Here is a 20,424-nt window from a genome sequence, read left to right on the forward strand (position 1 = left end):
ATTCGGTAAAAACAAATTCCATTACATCAAAATTGATTAAATTAATTTATAAATAATCTATTTATTTATTTCAAAAGGCCAAAATCACATTTTTAATGCAATGCGAAAAACAAGAACTGGACCGAAATAATATTAAATATATACCCAGCAAACGTCAAACAAAGATCACGCTCGTCAGCAAAGCGACTCGTGTGTGAGATCTGACAGATTTACGGATCCAAAACTAATCCCCCGAAAGTAAAGAAATATATTCGAAATTAAAATACAAAGGCTTGGCCAAATTTCAATTTGTATCACTTTATTCAACGTTTTACGTTAATATTTTGTTGTTTTTTAATAATATATTCTTTACTGTACTTTAGCTGTACTTTTATAGGTGTTGCTTTCTAGTTTTGGGGTCTGCTCGCAATTTGAACATTTAAACAATTAAGTATATATAAATAACTTTAGACGTCACTCGCTAGACATAACATTACGGGTATAAACTTATTCTTACTATGTACGGGTGTATGTTTATGTATAGGCGTATTTTATAATATAGTTTAGGTATATAAATATATGTAGCATTACATATCATTGAATCAACACAGCACTTTAAACACTTAATTGCCAGTATAAATAATGAATGTTCTTGCTGTCGCAAATTATACCAAAATTTTCAACAGAAAACAAAAAACTACAATTTCTCGGCTCTTATTTAGAAATCATTGAAGTACTGCAAATCTCTTTGGTCTACTGCCTTGGCGGGCTTCCAATCCTTTTCGGGATAATCATCAAAATTTTTGGTATCCCCATCGTGATGCACATCGGGCAGAATTGGTGGCTATAAATGAAGAAAATTCGAAAAATTATTGTTTCGATTGTATATTATATTTTAAGCTAATTATTTAAACTTGAGTAAAACCCCGAAAAACATGTTTAGGAAATTTGAAAATAATAATAAACTATAATTTATAATGTTGACTTCTTCCATAATTAGTTCTTTTTGTTTCTAAATTTAGATACATGAAATGGATGCGATTTTGAAAATCACATCAAACATACGTGGCTGGCTGACGGATAAAAGTTGCGAAATGTGCGCAAAATTCAGCACGTTTGTAACAATCACCAGTGACGCATTTAACCCATTGTCTCCCGCCGGACGGAGGCGTTCATGTGGGCAATTAACACCTTCTCCTTCTTCGGATGCGAAATGCCCCCTCCTTTTGTTACATTTCACTCGCACTTGGACCAACTGGCCTGGGTAGAGGGAATCGCTAGATTTATGGCTCAAACACCCACCCAAAAGGCCGAAATAGACGCTGCGGTCATTAACTAAAGGCACAGCTAATTTGGAAAACTTATTTGTTTATTTGCTTTTAATTACGAGAACGTATGAAAATACATTGGTCGTCTGACAAAAAGCTGAGCCAAAAAATCAGTGTGCCAAAGATCCACACAAAGTAATGAACCATAATTACTGATAATTAAAAAGGAAAACTCGGAAAATAGAGTGGACCCTTGAAGCTTACCTTAAGTTTCTTGCTGTAGACGTCATTCCAATTCAAGTGCTTGAACCAGCGATGCCTCTTCACGTCATCGGCGCCATTCTGTGGAATGAAATACAAAATATTGGACATAAATAACGTTTTGCATTTGGCTAGCTCGTGTTGCAAAAAAAAAAAAACGCGCGACAAATCTATTAAAAAAAAGCAAAGGCGTGTCGCCGAAAACGAAAATTCGGGGGTAGGTGAAAAATGATTTCGAAGAAAATGTATTAGGCTAACTGACAACGAGCATGTGCAGATCTATTTGTGATAGCCAACAATTAATTTTTGATATATGCGATGCAATTTTTAATGCCAGCAACAAAATCCGAACGCGACAAGTGTAAACAATTCTCTATAAATATGCTGCCTAATAAGCCGGAAAATGTTAACGAAAGCCTTGCCAAGTATTTTTATGAGACTTTCTAAGGAAAGAGTAAAGGAGATCGTAGGGGTGAAAACAAATAAATAAACTTTGACAGTGCTAATTTTAAATATCATTAAAAAAAAAAAAGCTAATGAAACAGGCAGACTTCTTGATGGATAGTACGGCAGCTGAACAAACTTTATGCTCCGAATTATTTGTTTATCCATTCCACCATTTCCATGTTTGATCTTCGAGACTTTCTAAACTTATAGATTTAAGAATTCTGCATATGATTCTCACCTTCATGTTGCCCAGTCGCTTGGTTCTATCATTCACCAGCAGCTTTTTGATCAAGTCTTTGGCAATGGGATCCATATGTCGCTCCCACTCAATTTTACCGCTCAATATCTTCTCGTAGATTCCAAAGGGCTGTTCATCGTAGAATGGTGGGTATCCCACGAGCATTTCGTAGATGAGAACTCCTATAAAAGGATTCCAAAATTACGATTTCCATCCTTGTCAATGATCGAATTGAGACTCACCCAATGCCCACCAATCTACGGCTTTGTTATGACCCTTGGACTGGATTATCTCAGGTGCTATATACTCGGGCGTTCCGCACAATGTCCAAGTGCGATCCCTCAGCTTTTTGGCAAAGCCAAAATCGGTTATCTTCAAATGGCCATCCCGATTGATCAGCAGATTCTCTGGCTTCAGATCGCGATAAACAATTTGCAGCGAGTGCAGGTATTCCAGCGCACTCACGATCTCAGCCGCATAGAAGTTGGCTAAAATCGAAATCAGTTTTGTGATTTTTGATTTAAAAGATTAATTTAATAGTTACTTACAGGTTTGACTAGTAAATTTTCCCGCATTTCGCAGATATGTGAATAGCTCCCCACCGCAGACATAGTCGAAGATCATGTACAGATTTGAGTCATCCTTTGTGGACCACTCGCTGCATGTAGAAATATAATTTATTAATGGAATGTATAAACATTTCGAATAAATTAACAACTAAAATAAACTGAATACAAAGAAAGAGGTCTTGCAATTTATTAAGTGATATTGAACTTTAACTTCTGCTTGAATATAACAAAAAATTGTTATACATATGAATATATACATATGTATACATTACATTACATTTTACATATGAATATAATGATGATTAAATTTTACAATTTAGGGTACAAAATTATATAATTAATAAATATATAATTTAAATTTGTTTAACTTTTAAAAAAAAAAAGGTTTTGATTTCTTTCTCGTTCTTTTTTTAGGAATATGACAGTTTATTATCGAGATTTTTAAAAATTATTTTAAAAATTATATGTGCAATATTTTCCATATTGCTTTACTTACAGGCTGATGACAAACGGATGTCGTATTTCGCGCAATATATTCCGCTCGTTCTTAACGTGTTCAATCTGCTTGAGACGAATGACTTCGGTCATGGCCAAAATCTTCATGGCACAGTACTTCTCCGAAATGCGATCGCGACATAAGCAAACTCGTCCAAAGGTGCCCGTGCCTGAAAGGGAAAAAGGTGGTGGTAATGCGGGGTATCGTATAATCGAGTGCATCGAAGCCAAAACCGCAAACAGCGTTCTTAAATATCGGGGCATGCCCCATTTAAGTGTTTGCAAACGATATGGCAAAGGCCTCAGCTTAAACAAAACGTGAATGAGTGACAGACGAGGTAGAAATTATAGTGCTGAGCAAGTTAAAGTTTGATTTTAGACCTAATCGAACTATATAAATGATTTAGATACTTGTTTTGAATCTCTCCAAGATGAAATCAAAACAAAATAGTTAAAATTTTAAATATTTATTTCCAATTACTTTGTAACCTTTAATTTTTAACTTATGTAAGTTTTAAGCACGTAGTTCTTGCAGTTCCCTATATTATATTCCCATTTAATGAGCGCTATTTTTGGAACCACTTTTCGAACCTCAACTGTTCGCATAATTACTGTTTTCACTGTCGAGCACGTTTTGAGGCTACGAAAGCCAGCTCGCTACTACCACTACCACTACTACTTATACCACCAGGTAATATGACCAACATGGGTGTTGGCTTACACGCCCGCCCGAGATTTTCTCAACCTTGAGTTTTTAATTGGGCTAACGCCCGACTCGCTGGGCACTCGGTGGGCCAACGAGTGACTAAACTGGCAGGAAAGGAAACACGGAGCGTGTGAGCCTCTCGCATTTCACGTAAACACTTTGGCCAGATACACTTGTTGTGGCCAAGAGCGACGGCTGAAAATTTCTTTCTTTTCATTTTCTCTGTTTTGTTTTCCATGGCATGCCGAAGCAACAAAACGGCTACAAATTGATTTGTCTTATAAATCAAAAGCCGAAACGCAATCAAATCATTTCGAATTCGAAGCGGCCGGGGGAGTAGTGGGAAAAGTTTCGCTTTCTGCAGCTGCTTTTAGTTTTTCAGCACGTTTTCCCTGTGTGTACGCGGTGTTCCCGTTCATGCCAACAATAATTAGCCGTGATTTTCAATGTAATAAAACAGAAGTGAGCAGAGTATTGAACTCGGCCACAGTTATATGCCACGTGCGTTCCTCCACGAAAAAATCAAACAACACAGGCCGAGCAACTTGCCAGAATAGTTGGCTCCTTACAGCTGCGGTCAAGCAAAAAAAAAAACAGGAAATAAGTCCAAACAACTAAGAAAGTTTGCAATGCAAGAAAATTAAATAATTATGTATTTAAAAAGTAATGACTGAGGTAATTGCAGCTGAAGAAGTGGATTTTTTAAGTATTATTCTACTAATGATTTATATGTATATTTATAAAAAAAATACATTTATAGGTTACAGCTTAGATTAGAATTAAATTAGAATTCAGAAATTATAGATAAAATTTTATTATTTTGGCACTAATATTTCGGCCACAGCTGTATGTGGGCGTGGGTGGTTGGGCTAAGTTCTACCCATATGGAAACACCTTGATGAGGCAAGCATTACGCGTGCAAATCAAAATATGATTCCCGACTTTGTAATTAATGAATTGTACACTTCGATTACGTAGTTCAAATGACTCAGCAAGACAGTGGGATTATATAAGTTTTTGGGGATGGGGATGGGTAGGCGGGGAAAGTAGGGGTGAAATGTCTAAGAGCCTTATTGATAAATCCCAGAGACAATGCGCATTAATGAGCTCATAACACTTCCAGCGAAATGAGTTTGAAATTCATGCCTTAAAAGCAAATCTTCAAATTTTCACAAATTCCACAGAATTATTCTATAATTGCCAAACAAATTGGCCGGGGAATGTTTAAAACATTTTTATAGGCACATTGTTCAAGTGCAAACAAACTCGAGCATGAGGAATCCCCAAAATCGAACTTTGAAACCTATCACTACTAAATTAAATAATATTAATTAAACCATCATAGATAAACAGCACATAAAACATGCATACGCGGCAAATATTTATAAGATAAATGCTTAGCCATTGCCTTGGCATTCAAAATTAATAACTTGGCTAAGCGGAAAATAAATATTTAATTCATGCCAAACGAAATAAATCAATCAGATATAACTACATCCAATGATGGATTATTTCACGATTTGAATTCAAATTTGTAGTCGAAATGGCAGACACCGGCACATTGCATGGTATTGTGATTACGAAGCGTGAAGAAAATCGCAGGAAATAATGAAAAATATTTGAGGAAAAGGTATGGGTAAAATCGAAAAGTTCTGGCTGGCAACAAGTTGCATGCCTTGCATGGTGGCACATGGCCAGTGTGGAATAATTCCGGCGGCTTTGCTTCGGATAAAATAGTTTTTTAAATATTTACACGCTTTTATAGTGGAAAATTTTGTCGAACCATATTCATAATTTCTGATAGGGAATGTAGAAGGGTGCTGGTAAAATAAACAACCGAAAGGCTTTGTTTAAAATCAGAAATCTCTAGTGCAGTTGGTACAGTATTGAGTAATCATATAATAATCATATCCGTATACCAATTTTCATTAAAAAACCTTTTTTTTCACTGAAAAGTAGATGTATTTTAGAGAAGTGAGCTGCCGTTTAATAACAGTGAATCTTAAGCCCATCCTAATGCTGAATTAACACCGCATAAGCCGCTGGTTAATGTCAGTACAATGACTATGTGAATGCTCAATCCACGCTTACAGTCTTAAATACTCTTGAAGCTGGCTTTCGAAAAAGAAGCAAAATCTTCGCACTTGGCAAACATTTAAAAAGATCTCTTAGCACCTCTTACACATGTGTACGATCCACTCCAGCTCAAGTTGGTCTCGACTAGTGCGAAAGGAAAGTGCTTTTACCAATGTTTTAACTACCACTTCCACTACCTGAGCCGCCAACTGGCCGACGGCTGATCCTAAATGTCTGGCCAAAGTGAAATTGTGACAGCTGTGGAGCAGACAAGCTCGAGACTAAATACTGCACTGAAAAAAATCAGCAGGACTATAAGCAAGAAAATAAAAACAGAAATAAATACATGCCTCTAGTCTATAAAGTAATAATAAGATAATGAATAATGATCCAGATAGAGATACATAATACCCCAATTTAGAACGTTAGAATGCGTAAGTATCAGAAATACACAATTTTTCGCTCAGTGCCCGCTCAGTCTTCAGACGCAGCCGCAGACGAGCGACCAAGTCGATAGGCGGCCACAATTAAAGTCTGGCCGAGATGTGGCCAAACCTGTTGGCGTTGGAGAGGCAGACGGAGCACACAAAGTTGCACATATGCAACTGCAAAAAGTGCGTGGAAAAAGGCGATACATATTTTACATAATACACGAAAGTTTCTATTTGACGAAACGATGCCATAAACTGTCCAGTGAAATTGCCATCCCATGGATGCACTTCGTCCGTCCGCCTGACAGTGCACATCTGATGGATGAATGAGTGGATGGATGGATGGAATGGATGCCTTTCGCTTGCGCTGGCAAATAAAAATCATTGCGTATCTGTTTCTGTATTTAATGAAATTGTGTGCGCTAAAAGTCAAAATACTGTAAAAAGTTTCGCGAAACGCAGAGCATGTAAATGCGAATATAAACTTGGCACCATTTGCAATTTTCGCCAGCTGCCGCACCAAGTTAAATAAAGTTAATTGCGTTTTATGCAGTTCGTCGAGGCAAAGTTTGTTTAAAGATTCATAAATAAAGGAAGACCGAGTGAGAGAGCTCGGAGCTTCAGAGGCCAGGTTAAAAATAATACTGCCACGATCGTAAGTTTAAACATTTCCAAATAGCATTAAAATCGGATTTTTAAGCTGTTGTAAATAATAATAAACAACGCAAATTTAGGTCGCGTGATAATTGCTGACCGACTGTGTTCTAATTAAGTTCTCCGCTGAAACTCATTGTTGATATTGCAATTCGTACTTTTAAGATACGATCTTTCCGGCTTTTATTTATTTGCTTGCGGTAGGAAACAAATGGGTTACAAAACTACTCATTTCTAGTCTTTGCTAATTGTTATAATAAAGGGGTGTCAAAGCTCACACTTCAGTTGCAAATTTCCAGTTTAATTAAATATTTACGCATTGTAAAATAAAATTGGAATATAGAAAAAATATTTGCAAATCATATTGGCTCATGGTCATGTATAAAAATACATTTTCACTGGACAGAGAATAAAATATATTGATAAATTAAATTTAAGTCCTAATTCTCAGAATCAATTGCAGCTTATATATATATATATATATATAGAACTGCGATCTTCTAGGAAATCCGTTATGAAATACAATATTAATGGAATATATAGAACTGTGAGCTTCTAGGAAATCATTTATAAAATATATTATTAATGGAATATACAAAACTGTGATCTCCTAGGAAATCATTTATAAAATATAATATGAATGTAATATATAAAACTGTGATCTCCTAGGAAATCATGTATAAAATATAATATTAATGGAATATATAGAACTGTGAGCTTCTAGGAAATCAGTTATAAAATAAAATATTAATGGACAGAACTAAAATATATAAAAATGGTCTTTTCATTTTCCTTCAAACAAATAAAAAAGTTTTAACTTTGAGTAGTATTTATATAGTTAAATAACATGAACTTTCAACTATCTCTCAACTTTCTAGAAGGGTTTCTTTGCAATTCTTCCTGGTTTATAGCCTGTGTAAAGATACGTACTGCGGAAATTACCTATCCGCCCACCGAACACCTCTCACCTTGCCCCATCACCCTTCCATTTGCGACATCCCAGTCATAACTTAGGCGACTTATGACACTTTCGAAGCAGATGTTTACCATTTACCACATGGCATCTAGAAATTAGCCCACCTGCCCCTGCCTGTCGATGATGTTTTCACATTTGTCAAGTTTTTACACCGCAGCTTTACAAGACCGCCAAGTGGTGGGGGCGTGATCGAACATAAATCTGATGTTGAAATATAGAAAATCATTTCGCCCCATTCCGTCTATTTCAATTCAATTTGCCTATATTCGCCAGTTGCAATATGCATTTTTAGGTCACCTTTTTAAATAAGACACAAAGGAGGCGAAAAGTGTGCTTATAACGCAGTTTAATATGCATATGCTAGTTTAATGTTTAAGAGACTTGGATCCCAACTGGGTCCCCAAAAACTCAAAAGAGGAGGGTCGAGTGTTGGGGGGCCTTTGGTTTTCGGCACATTGCCAAATAATATTTTTCTATAATATTTGCTTATACGCTGGCTCGATTTTGTTGAAATGAAATTCACATTTTCCTCGGGAGCCTCGCAAAGTTTACAGAGATCGGGCGAGACGAATCCAAATTTTCCATGCGATCGTAAATTTCCCGTTGACTGATTTTGTCTTTTCATGCGGCGAGCAGAGTCGAAATTATTATTACTTATACAGAAAAATACACATATATTTTGTTAGGCACTTAGCAGCACACAACAAAAAAAGCAACCAGGAATACCTATACCATTTTCCATTTGAACTATGAGTTATACTTTGCAGACGCAATGTCGACACACAACGTGTTGTTCTACATGGACCAACAACACTGGGACATGTGTTCGCTATACGACAAAAAAAAAAATTGATTGGCCTTTATTATTTAAAAATCAATTTATGCTAAAAGCACAAAAGACAGCCCCGAAAGGAATTCCTGCCACACACGCCGTCTGACACTCGGCGATTTCAATTTGATTTCAATTCGATTTCAATTCGATTTCAATTGGCAAACGGCATCGGACTCTTGTGTTTTGGCCCATTTTATGTCCCATCTGAATTGTGTTTCCCAGAATCGTGCGTAAATATTTATCTTTGCCAAATCCATCAATCAATGGGCAGACTAAAAGGATTCTTAGCTCAAAAATATACCTCAGCACGATCCATTGAAAAGTTCGCAGAGTAAAGACACCCCCTACTGGGAATATTTGTCAAGTTGATATATTGGCTGCGGAGACCTAAGAGAAAGATAAGGTCAGCACCTCAATTGTCAGAGATTTCCGCATTGGTACTACTTAGTCAAAAAAAAGTGGGCCACCGAACAAAATTTATAACTTTTTCGCCGCTAACTGATGGGGTTATTGATCCTTTGCGAATATATAGCGAGCGCACTTTCCAACAATTTATACAATGTTGGAGCACTAGGCACATTTGAGAATTTTTAATGACCCAATTAATCGCCCGAGAGCACATTTCACATTTCCAAAGTAATGACTATCAGACCGTTTTGCGCTCTTAATTCAGAAATTTCGAATTTTTTGGGTGTGCCAATTTTCGGGATTTTGGCTAAGGATCCGCAAACGATCTTGGTTATTAAAGGAGGCATGTGTGCATCATTAAAAATAATTTAATGACACATCAAACCTTGCAGTTTAGTTTTTACTTTGATGAATACAATCCCTCAAAAGATCCTGGTTAGACTTCTTAAAGAAATGCGAACTTTCTTCCCGGATACTTTAGCAATGATAAGACATGTACTTTCACTCAAATAAATGCATTGCTGCTGAGACAGGCAAGACTTCAACTTCAATCCAGTTTCCCGAGACGAGCATTTCCTTTTCGATTTACAGCCAAAGTCCATTCCATTGCGGTGTTAATTGCACCTGGACCTGGTTGATTTGACAGGTTTAAGGCCAAAGCTAATGGCATTTTCTGATTGTTGATCCATCGCATCACATGCAGCCAGAACGTGAACAAATAAAAACATGTTTTGTTTGTTTCCCGAGAGGAAAACAAAAGTTATACTGTGCTGTTTTCGAAAATTTGAAAACATTTCTTGGGAAATCTTCACTCAGGAAAAACCCCCCTTTTTTAAAGGAGACCTGAGGTCGCTGGTTTCATCAATGGGATTTGCGAAACAACTATCAATATTTATAGTAAATCTTGAGGGGCACATGTTTAGAGTTGGCAAATGTTTTTGTTTCGTTTCAGTGCGGGTTTTGTTCATATTTTCTTGCCATATTGTTTTCAGCATACACTGGCTTTTCCTCAATTATGGCGATGATGTTCACTTCTATCCATCGCCTGTTATTGTTATTATCGGCAGGGGAATGGGGTAAAATGGACCGGCTGATTATCCGCATGCCCTAATAGAAGCGTGACTCACTGCCATTTACAATCGAGCAACCCAACCCAACCCATTCCCATTTCATCTTGGATACCATGCACACGCATGGCATGATATCCGGTCTGGTTTATTTACTTCTTACGGATTTCTCTCGAAAATCGCACTCAATACCTTCTGGGCTCTGGCAATTGTTTGAAATCCATGCTATATTACTCATACGGCGTGTGGTACACTCTAAACACGCTGGAAAGCAGATACGGAAGGGAACTCAGCGGAATTACTCATATCGCGGAAGTGCTGTTGATTGATTAACTTTAAACAATGATCGAACATAGTCGAAATGGTCAGTATATCTTATACCTTATAGGGCAAGTTTTGTAATGAGGTATACACGATAATGATTGACATTTATTATACATCAACTGACTGACCAGCATTTCATTTTATAAAAAAACAACAAGGCCTATAGCAAAAATTGTAATAACTAGTAATTGATAAATGCATTTAATTTGAGATAGTATCAAGAGTGCGAAAACTTAATCTCCATTAAATTTAATTACCTAAGAACAATGAAAAAGTGATTGCTAAATGAAATTACAATATTCCCAGAAGCGATTTTAAGTAGGCAGCTAAAAGCCATTAGCTCCCACAATGGATTCTAAAAGCATATAGCTTTCATTAATTTGTTAAAGTACAAAAAACGGCGAATACATAAAACAATTTAAAAGGTAATTGCAGCCCGAAGAAAAGCCATTTGTTACTCCCACAATATTTCAGCAATTGTTTAAGTTGGCCTTACCATCTTGGAACCGAAACGATCGGTTAACAAAGCCATTTAAATGATTTTGATAGTAAGGGAGAACCAACAAATTGATCACACGTGTAGCCGAGGAAATGTTGTGGTAATAAATCAGGAAAATGCCCTGAACTCACCTCAAACTGAAGTAAATATTTATGCCACAAGGCTTAATGGGTGCTTGAATAGTATACTAAATTTAGTCGGCTACTAAAAGAGGGCCGCTTTGCTCACACCGAAGACGTCAAAATGGGAAAACAAATCAAAATATTATGGGCATTAATTGGCCGAGCGTCTATGGCGAGTACGTAAGACCCATTGATGATCCTAAGCAGAGTCCAAGAATATATAATCGTACGTAAACGAACTCACTTTAAATATTGTCTAAATTAAATTTTACGCAAGCCAGATCGCCGCGTAGCAATGAAAACAATTCCCTGGCCCGCTGTGGTGCGAAAAGCTCATAATAATCATAATACTCGTACGAGCTCCTAGTCTTCCTCACTGCCTCATTCAATTTGCGTAATCAATAAGAATTTATTTATGCATAAAGCCAATAAAAAGCAATAGAAAACCGTAGCTGACGCTGAGCCATAAGACGCTCAGTCATACCGACGTGCTCGAAAAATGAGGTAATAAATATTTGAAATTAAATCGTTGAGCGAAATCAAAGAATACCAAACAAAAGGCATAGAAAAAGTAAAACAATGGTATTTGAATACATTTTTTCCAGCTCCAGATGAAACAACCGGGTATGAAAACGAATTGATTGAACAGGTGAGAAAACTCTTTTAATTAAATGGAATAATCAAAGTAAAGAAATTTCAGCGGTTTTCCATTTTTGACAGGAATAGAAGTGATTCCCACGAATTTAGCCAGAAATATTTGGCTTACTGCAAAACGAAGCAGTCCAGATAGCAAGTGGATAATTGCTTTGAGGAATCTTGGAAATGATTTTATTTTAAGAGAGGTGTTTATACACATTTTTAAGTCCAAACATTTTTTAATATAATGTATTTAGAATGGTATCAATGCACAACCAAAAACTGCGCTATTTGGGTTAAAACAACATCCATAAATCAGCCTTTGACCTAATCAAACCTTGACTCTTTCCATCTGACCTAGAAGCGAAAGAGTATTGTTGGCATCAGTCTAAACAGTTTGCCTGGGAAAATCAACAAACACGCGAAACTATCGATCGAAACCGAACCGTACACTATCATCGCGACAAGTTGAAGGTCGAAAGGCGTGGGACCTTAACATCAATCATACGCCCCGTGGGGCTAGTGTAAACAGCATCCGACTTACCCACTGTTTTGATTATCTGGTAGTCGTCCAAGTGGTATTTGCGCACTCCCTTCGCGGTCTGGACACTGCTGCTCTCCTCGGACTCGTCGTCATCCTCCTCGTCGTCGGTCTCATTGCCATCGTCCTCCTCGATGCTCTCGCTGGAATCGTGAGTGGCGTCATCCGCATCCCGGCCGTTGCCCTCCTCCTCGTCCTCGTCGTCCTCCTCATCCTCCTCGTCGACGTCATTGTCATGGTCAGCGGAACTGGTGGTGGTGGTGGTGGCGGTGCTGCTGCTCCGGCTGTTGGTCGCCGGATCGGGTCGCTGCTGCTCCTGCTCCGGATCCTCCTCGCTGTAATCGGACTCCAGTGGATCGGATGACTCGCTTGAGGCTACATTGCTGCTACTTCGCCCGTTCGAGCGGCCCAATTTGAATGTGAATGTTGTCTCTGTGTTGCTGCTGTCATTTGCTGTTGTGCTGTTGTTTGATGGAATTTTCTTCTTGTACGCCGACGTCATCGTGTTGCCGCTTCCGTTTCCGGTTGTCAATTTTGATGTGGATCCTGCCGTGCCGGATGACAAAGGCGTGCAGAAGCGGGCACAAGTCGCCGTGGACATCGCTGTCGCAATCCTCGCCTGCGGTTTCCCGATTGTCCTTGCCGGAGTTCCTGTCGTCCCGTTGTCTCCTGTCGCTTTTCCTGCAATCGAATGGATTGGAAATGAATTGTCGAGTTATATTTGGATAACAAAGCAAATAGCCGGGCGTGTGATTGATTGAAAGCAGTTCGGGAAAGGGGTTACACTTGCCGTAATTACAAAGCTGTAACGTTGCTCTGTTGGTTCAACAGTTCACATAACGATTTAAGTACAATGTATTATGGTGTCAAAATATAATTACCTACCCAACTAAATCATTTCAAGACTAAATAACCGTATAACTGAATAATCTAAGTTATATTTTTGTTGAGTTCCCCCTTTATACTAAAATTTAAAAATTAAGTATTGATCTTAAGCGCTTAAGGGTATTTACATGGCATACTAAAACAGATAAATAAGACATTTTGATATTCCTGAACAACTAATCAATACATTTATGCTGTATATTTTTTATATATTTTGGTTGTGCACTATAGATATCATTGCCTTTGACCTCAAAACATTTGAGGAAATAATTACGCCATTTCCACCATTAACCTGCATTCTTTTCATTTACTTCCCGTTCTTTAAGTTCGGTTCACATATCCATTAAAAGCCCAGTACGCTCGACTAAATGCCGCCTCCATTGTTCTTTCAAATTGCCTTGGGGTGTATTTGTACGCCGAATCCCACCATCCAAACCAGCCAAGTCCAGTCCAGTCCGCTCCCATTGCCAGACCATGGTCGTTTAATTAACCAGCCGAGGATAGTGATGATGGCTTTATATTTGGGCCGGGTCCACTCATTGTAGTGTTCGTAAATTGAAAGTGAAATGGAATGGCCGCCGGTCAGATTTTCATACATATGTACTACTATACATGGAGCAACAAGTGTTTTATCAACTGAGCGACAGGCGTCCGGACAAAAGGCATTATAAACTGTCAGCCTAGGAAAATTGAGTTCGCGTGCCAAAGGGCTTCCACCGCCGGCACAATGGAGGCTGCAGTCCCGTTAATATCACATACTAATATTATTAATAACAATGGCTGCAGTCTTGATTCAATTTGATGGCTGCCCGGCTGCCCACAAAAGGCAATCCCCCGACACAAAGGCAATTTCTTGAGGTTCGCCTTAATGCCCCACCGATGCATTTAACTGAAGAAATAATAAAGTCGATAAAACGGTATTGAGGTCGGTCCACCCGAAATGCAAAATCGAGATGGACGCATCCGACTATAAAATCAATATCCATCTATATGGCGCTGCTATCCGCATATTCTTGGCTGGCCTGAGTGGCTTTTATTGTTTAAGCGCTGGCCGGGGCAATCTAGGCCAGTTGGTCCATAGAAGAGCATTCGATTGACTCGAGGATGCACAATGGCGCCCAACCAAAATGTGCACTGGAGGGCAGGGATTGATGCGCATCATTAACTACAGCTTTGGCTGTTCGAAGGCCAAGAAGATGACAATAGATTAGTCAGGCGTGGCATTTGACTAGCGAGCATCGAAAGGGTTTATTGCCAATTTCGGTGAAAGGAAATATATTTGCAGAAATTAAATGTAGAAATGTAGCTCTAGTGCAAATAAGTACTAAACAAAAGAGGAGAAAGTGATGTAATCGTAATATAGTTCAGACAAATATATAAATAGCAACATTAAAGCAATTATATCAAATAGATAAGTACTTCATTCCAATTATACATAGCTCGAAACTGGCTTTTCCATGAATTTTGACTAATTCAAAAAGGTTTAGTTTTTAAACCTGGTATCATCTCGCTTAACTTCGCAGTTGTCTTACCTACGTAACAAATATCTTACCCACTGCAATTGACACGCCTCAAAAAGCAACCGCTGATAAACCTGGATTTACGTAAATATTTTTAACTGCGACGCAAGAAATATTAAGTATACGTATGGATATGCATATCTATATCGCTTTATTGTAGCAAACCTTGTAAGCAGAACGTTTTGATATTTGCGAAAAATACCAGCCGACAAATTCTGGGAATATTTCCTTAAGCCATCGCTTTGTTTTGTTTTTTTTAGTATTATTATTATTACACATACATTAATTTTATGAACGACTGTCACTCAGGATTATTTACGTACGCGTTCGAAATGTTTGCACTTTTTCGGTAGGAAAATATGAAAATGAAACGCCAACGCATTAAAGTGCGGAAATATAAATTAAAGTTGTCTAAGGCAAAGTGCATGGATTGTTTTGAGAATAATTTTTCAAAAATTATTGTAGACAATCACTCGGGCTGTAAATTAGCCAAGCGGCCAAAAGAACCAAGAAGCAGAAACAACCGATCTCAGCCGATCGTTCAGTCCTATATGCAGATATATATATATATACATATATATTCACATATACCCACTTACACTCTGAAGATCGGCCCCATTCACCTTGGCGGCTGCCAAATTTGAAAATGGAAATGGAAATGGAAATTGGGGTCGTCGTTGCCAGCCAGCCAGTCAGCCAGCCAAATGTTAAATTGTTGCCTAATCTTCCGGTGGCCAGCACTGTTTTTTTTTTTTTTTTTTTGTTTTTGCTGCTCTTGTAGCCGCTTCCACTTTTCGTGAATGGAAAACGCAATAAAAAGTATATACTATATGGCTCGTACTAACGTTAAACTCAAGAATTAGTGCCTGCGAGATAAGATGCTAAGATCAGGTGAATGGGGTGTGAGATTGCGCAAGATCAGGGTTATCTTCTTCTGGAGAAGTGGATTTACAAATTCTGATTAAGAGAGGAATTCCGTATAAGGGTCAATAAACGTTTTATGACGATTACTCAGAAAAGCAACTCCAAAAATATACAAATTTCGAAATAAATAAGGAAGATATTATCCTATTTGCACTTTTTTGCAATCCAGAATGATTATATAGCTTAATCCAGAGAATAGAACCCCTAACAACTTAAAATTACGTATAAACCCATTCAAAATATTTCTACACAAATCTAATTTATGAGCTAAATTCAATAAATTATTCGGTATAACTTTTATGCTTAAGGAAATTTCCCCGAAAAAATTATGAAACTTTTCCCATGGGCCTTATAGCTCACCTAACATAAAGACACTTGATTTATTTGGAAAATCAGCGAATATATTTTAAAATGCTAAGCAAGAGAAGATTTCCTAATCTTATGACTGCAAGCCAATTGACCTTTTGATAGGGGAAATTAATTTGGGGTGCAATGTTTGCAACATTTATTAATTCGCTGGGCGACCCAGCGCATAAATTGTGTGCTTAATTAATTAAGAACAGCACGCGGCGATTTGTTTAAAAATATGTGAACGAATTTATAGATAGCTTATTTTTTTAAAAAAAGAAAGCGTCTCATATTAATATCATCGTCATCGGTGTATTTTCGAATTTTGCTGTAGGCGTTGGCATTAATAATATTTTTCGTACGCCAGGATATGTAATTAACTGAATAAGTGCATTCACTTGTTACGAAAACGAAAATTCATTGGCCATTTTCGGTTGACGAAATAAGGATTGTCAACCCACTCCCATGCGTTTGTGGCTAATAAACCCCAAATGGCAATAATCGTCAAAAATAATGCCGGCTAAATGTAATCATAACATAAATACAGCCACACGCTTTGTTTTCCTTATGAGTATTTTCACTGGGAGTTGGTTGGTTTTCCCAAACTCACATAAGGGCGATACAGATTTATGGTCTTGGATTTGTTTTTATGGAGCAAGTACTTCCGTTGTCCTTGTGCTAGTTCCTCACTGCACTTGGTTAGGCAAACATATAAACATTTATGCGTATGGAGAAGTTGGGGAATAGATTTCGAAAGTCCTTGACTGAGTTGGCGGAGAGTTATTGAAGCGCGACATGAAGAAAAGCCATTTAAATGGGGTTACCTGAATGCAAATAGCTGGCAGCTTTTAATGAGAGGGTACAAAGTTCATCTTTCTTGAGTTTTTAAGAATAAATCAAACATTTTTAGAATATTTTTAATATTTCGTATTTGTCAGTGAAGAATCTAATAATTTATCACGCTTTCTGAACTTTGAAATGTTCAAGAAGATTCAAAATATTTAATCTTGTCTAAATGAAAAACTTGCTTTCTTCAAAATGATATATTATATTAAGCAATGTTTTTTTTTTATTTGTATTTCTGGGAAATAAAACTTAAGAAACAGTTCTTATTAGACACAAAAACAAATCAGAAATATTTAAAGCCATTTACAACTATAATTGCTTGCAACATAAAAACGAACATTTTTAACTTTTTATTCGTAACTGTAATTTTTTTTTCTTCCAGCTCCATTTTAATGTTTAAAGACACATCAATCTGCGAATCTAATGAACCTAATGACTGCATTAGCAAGATCTCAAAGTATCTAAAAAAACCCACACTTTCCACTCCAAATATCAAGATTTAGCCCGCCATGTGAGGTGTAATTTGCTAATTGCACTAATTAAATCGACTCGCCTAATTATAGTACTCGCAGCTTAATCATCAAACGAATTTATCTCCACATTTTGTTTCTATTTTGGAAAGCAAGGCATTTATGATTTGTTGCTGGCTGATGGCTGCTGGCTTCCACTTTTTACACTGCCCACGATTACTCACCGAGCTAAATTTTGAGATCCAAAGTTGCCGGCCGTCGTCGTTCCTTTGGTTTGGTTTTTGTTTTGGTTTTTAGCTTTTTGGTTTTTGTTTTTTTCTACTTAACGATCCCACAGCCGATCTATATTTATTGTTGTTGTCTGGTTGGTGAGTTCTGATTCTGAATTTTTTGCTGGAGCAAAATTTGAACGCTTGCGAAATTGTTAAAAATAAATATGTTACTTTAAGAGCGCACGATTTTCCGCGACTAGCCGTCGATTTCGATTTTTCCTTCGCTTCTGGCCGGCAATAATAAAAGAAAAAAGGCGAAAAAACCGCTGAAGCCGACACAGAAACAGAAATAAACTCAACACTCAGCGTTTCTCGGCGGGGGGTGGGGGGTATAGGTATAGGTATTACGGGTGTTATAGGTATACGGTGGCCATAGGTATTATTTTTTTCGGATCGACTGGACACACCGATCGCGATTTGCTTTATTTGTGTCACTTTTTTCGTGGGTTTTTCTTCGGTTTTGTGGCTAAAGGTGCCGCTTTGTTTTGTTTATATACGCTGGGATCGTGAGATCCGAGAGATCTAGAATTTCCGGTTTTTACAGCGCAGCTTGCAGTTTTTCTTCAGTTTTTTGTTAGTTTCCTCCGCTGAGCCAGCAGATTGCCAAATTAGTCCAACTGAGCGCAATTAATCAAACGTGATGATTGCAAACTTTGAATGTTTTTTTTTTTTTGCTTGACTAGTCTGTAGACCAATGTCGAGTTTCCAATTTTCTTTCGGATTATTTCTGAGTGTTCTGTGGTGTTTTTCTTGGTTTGACCAGCCGCTTCCACGTTTTGCACGAAACTGAAACGTAAAATCTGCGAATCGCTTGCCACAGCTCTCGACGTCGCAGTTGGCAGCGCAGTCGTGGTGGTTCGGAAAAGGGGGCGGCCTGGTCGGGAGGGGCGGGGCAGTGGCCAATGATGACGATGGTAATAATGATGCTTCTGATGGCGGCCAAGGGGAGGGGGAGAGATGGCTTCGGGATGCTCGCTTGATAGTCGGATGTGTTTGTGTTTGCTCTCCATGTGTGCAGATATTTGGTTTTGGCCAAGTGTCCCGAGTGCCGTTCCATTTGAGGGCCTAAACGCTTTGGCGGCAACAGGATCATCGCCATCAGGATGGCGGAGGCGGTCCGGAATCACCGATGGCGATAAGGCGGCCAGCATGGTGGGCGCCCGGCTAATTGACAACACCATCACGGAACTGAAAGTCTTTGCAGCGACCAAAGTGTATAATAATTAATCTAATAGATACATTGATAAAAAAGTAGATATTTTGTAGTTGTGTAGAAAACAATTTACATATTTTCGCAGTTTTTATCATAATTTTACTTTGTCTAATAATATTTAACATTGTTATCATAAATAAAAAAATGTGATATTATATTTCTTATGAAATATCTTTTTATCTTTTTTAACTAAGTTTTTTACGATTTTACCTGATTACTTAAATAAATGTAATCCTGAACCCTGAGTTGGGTAGTTTATACATGGATTGGTTTTCCTTAAACTGCTTATACAGACACATTGCCTGCGGAAAGTCGGAAAATTGTAATAAATGTGGGATTTTCCCAAGTGTAGGAGTTTCAGCAGACATTTCGTCAGTAGCGAATTTTTAAATATTCCAAGAAACACTTATACCTATGTTTGTGTTATTTCAACAAATAAGAAGATATGGATATGGATATTATAGCAGAGATGGAAATTAATGCATACAGGAAAATACTTAAAGGATGTAATTCAGTTATGAAATACTTATGCTAATAAGTTAAGCCTACGTGAAAAGTGAAAAACTACGATTCAAAACAGAAGCGTTTTGAGAAGTAGTTTTAAATCAAAAGGTTTATGGTGTGGTTTTATGGTGCGGGTGTTTTTTCTCAGTGTTTTGTTTGTTTTCAGTAGACTTTGCGGCAGCGGCGATTCGTTGCTGAGAAAATCTAGAAAATATGTTTTGTGTATTTACGAGCCCTCTGTTTCGGTTTTAAGCAAACAGCGAGTGCGCCTCTTTAACGGTTTTCGGGTGTTGCGTTCGCATGTTTATGCACGTTGATTTCGCTGGCCGTTGTAATAAAGGCCAACAAGGTCAGGTGCAAACGAAATGCGAGTACGAGTGACGCCTGCGTGCCACAGTCTCATTTCAGGTGCCGCATACAATTGCCGTGTGCATTTCAATTTGATGTTATAATTAAGCGAAGGCAGGCACGAGATGTCAGCAAGCTTTGCGTTTACGTTTTCTGTGTGCGACTTTTTTTCCCCTATTTCACTATTTCGTTTTTGAGGCTGCTTCAGTCCTGTTGTCAAGTGCAAGGACACTGCATGCACTCACCTCCTTGAGTGGGCGTGCCAAGTCCTGCCCGCAGACCGGAAGCCGTGTCATGGTCGCCACAGACTGTGAGGCATAAGAATGTTTAGTATCCTTGCCGCATTAAGAATAATGGTGGGTAACAACTCACAAAGCTTCCAGCAGGAATATAAGCCGCAGCCGAAATTTGCAAAGACACTTGTGCTGATTCTGCAAGCCACTAAAATATGTTCCAAAAATATATTCCACAAATCCATTTAAGGAAAATTTTGTTTATTCCTACTTTTTTGAATTTCCCCCTCGATATATCGATGTATCTGTATTGTCAGTTATATGTTTTGAGT

General features: G+C 37.9%; 1 protein-coding gene across 2 annotated transcripts; it reads right to left on the reverse strand.

Moving 5' to 3' along the window:
• Positions 1 to 272: 272 nt before the first annotated feature.
• LOC117140453 (cAMP-dependent protein kinase catalytic subunit 3) lies at positions 273 to 20,352 on the reverse strand. Of its 2 annotated transcripts, XM_033303383.1 has the most exons (9): positions 20,232 to 20,352; positions 20,105 to 20,167; positions 12,533 to 13,210; positions 3,259 to 3,427; positions 2,742 to 2,851; positions 2,436 to 2,681; positions 2,194 to 2,375; positions 1,512 to 1,589; positions 273 to 823 (listed from the first exon to the last, which is right to left on the reverse strand). In XM_033303383.1, the coding sequence occupies exons 1-9, from the start codon at positions 20,335 to 20,337 to the stop codon at positions 698 to 700; spliced, it is 1,758 nt and encodes a 585-aa protein (XP_033159274.1). In that variant the 5' UTR covers positions 20,338 to 20,352; the 3' UTR covers positions 273 to 697. The 2 variants fall into 2 exon arrangements, with proteins under 2 accessions (XP_033159274.1, XP_033159275.1); XM_033303384.1 differs by lacking the exons at positions 20,105 to 20,167; positions 20,232 to 20,352 and adding an exon at positions 17,747 to 18,584.
• Between the last annotated feature and the right edge of the window lie 72 nt (positions 20,353 to 20,424).

Source organism: Drosophila mauritiana, chromosome 3L (genome assembly GCF_004382145.1).
Source record: "Drosophila mauritiana strain mau12 chromosome 3L, ASM438214v1, whole genome shotgun sequence".
In the NCBI taxonomy this organism is placed as follows: domain Eukaryota; kingdom Metazoa; phylum Arthropoda; class Insecta; order Diptera; family Drosophilidae; genus Drosophila; species Drosophila mauritiana.

What these genes read in the sequence shown, in the direction of transcription:
- LOC117140453 (XM_033303383.1), bottom strand. Translation starts at nt 20,337, where the DNA reads ATGGATTTGTGGAATATATTTTTGGAACATATTTTAGTGGCTTGCAGA. An exon ending in CATCCGTTTGTCATCAGCCT is followed by an intron (nt 2,852 to 3,258) that starts GTAAGTAAAGCA and finishes TTCTACATGCAG; the next exon opens with CGAGTGGTCCACAAAGGATG. An exon ending in AAAATTTACTAGTCAAACCT is followed by an intron (nt 2,682 to 2,741) that starts GTAAGTAACTAT and finishes TTTCGATTTTAG; the next exon opens with CCAACTTCTATGCGGCTGAG.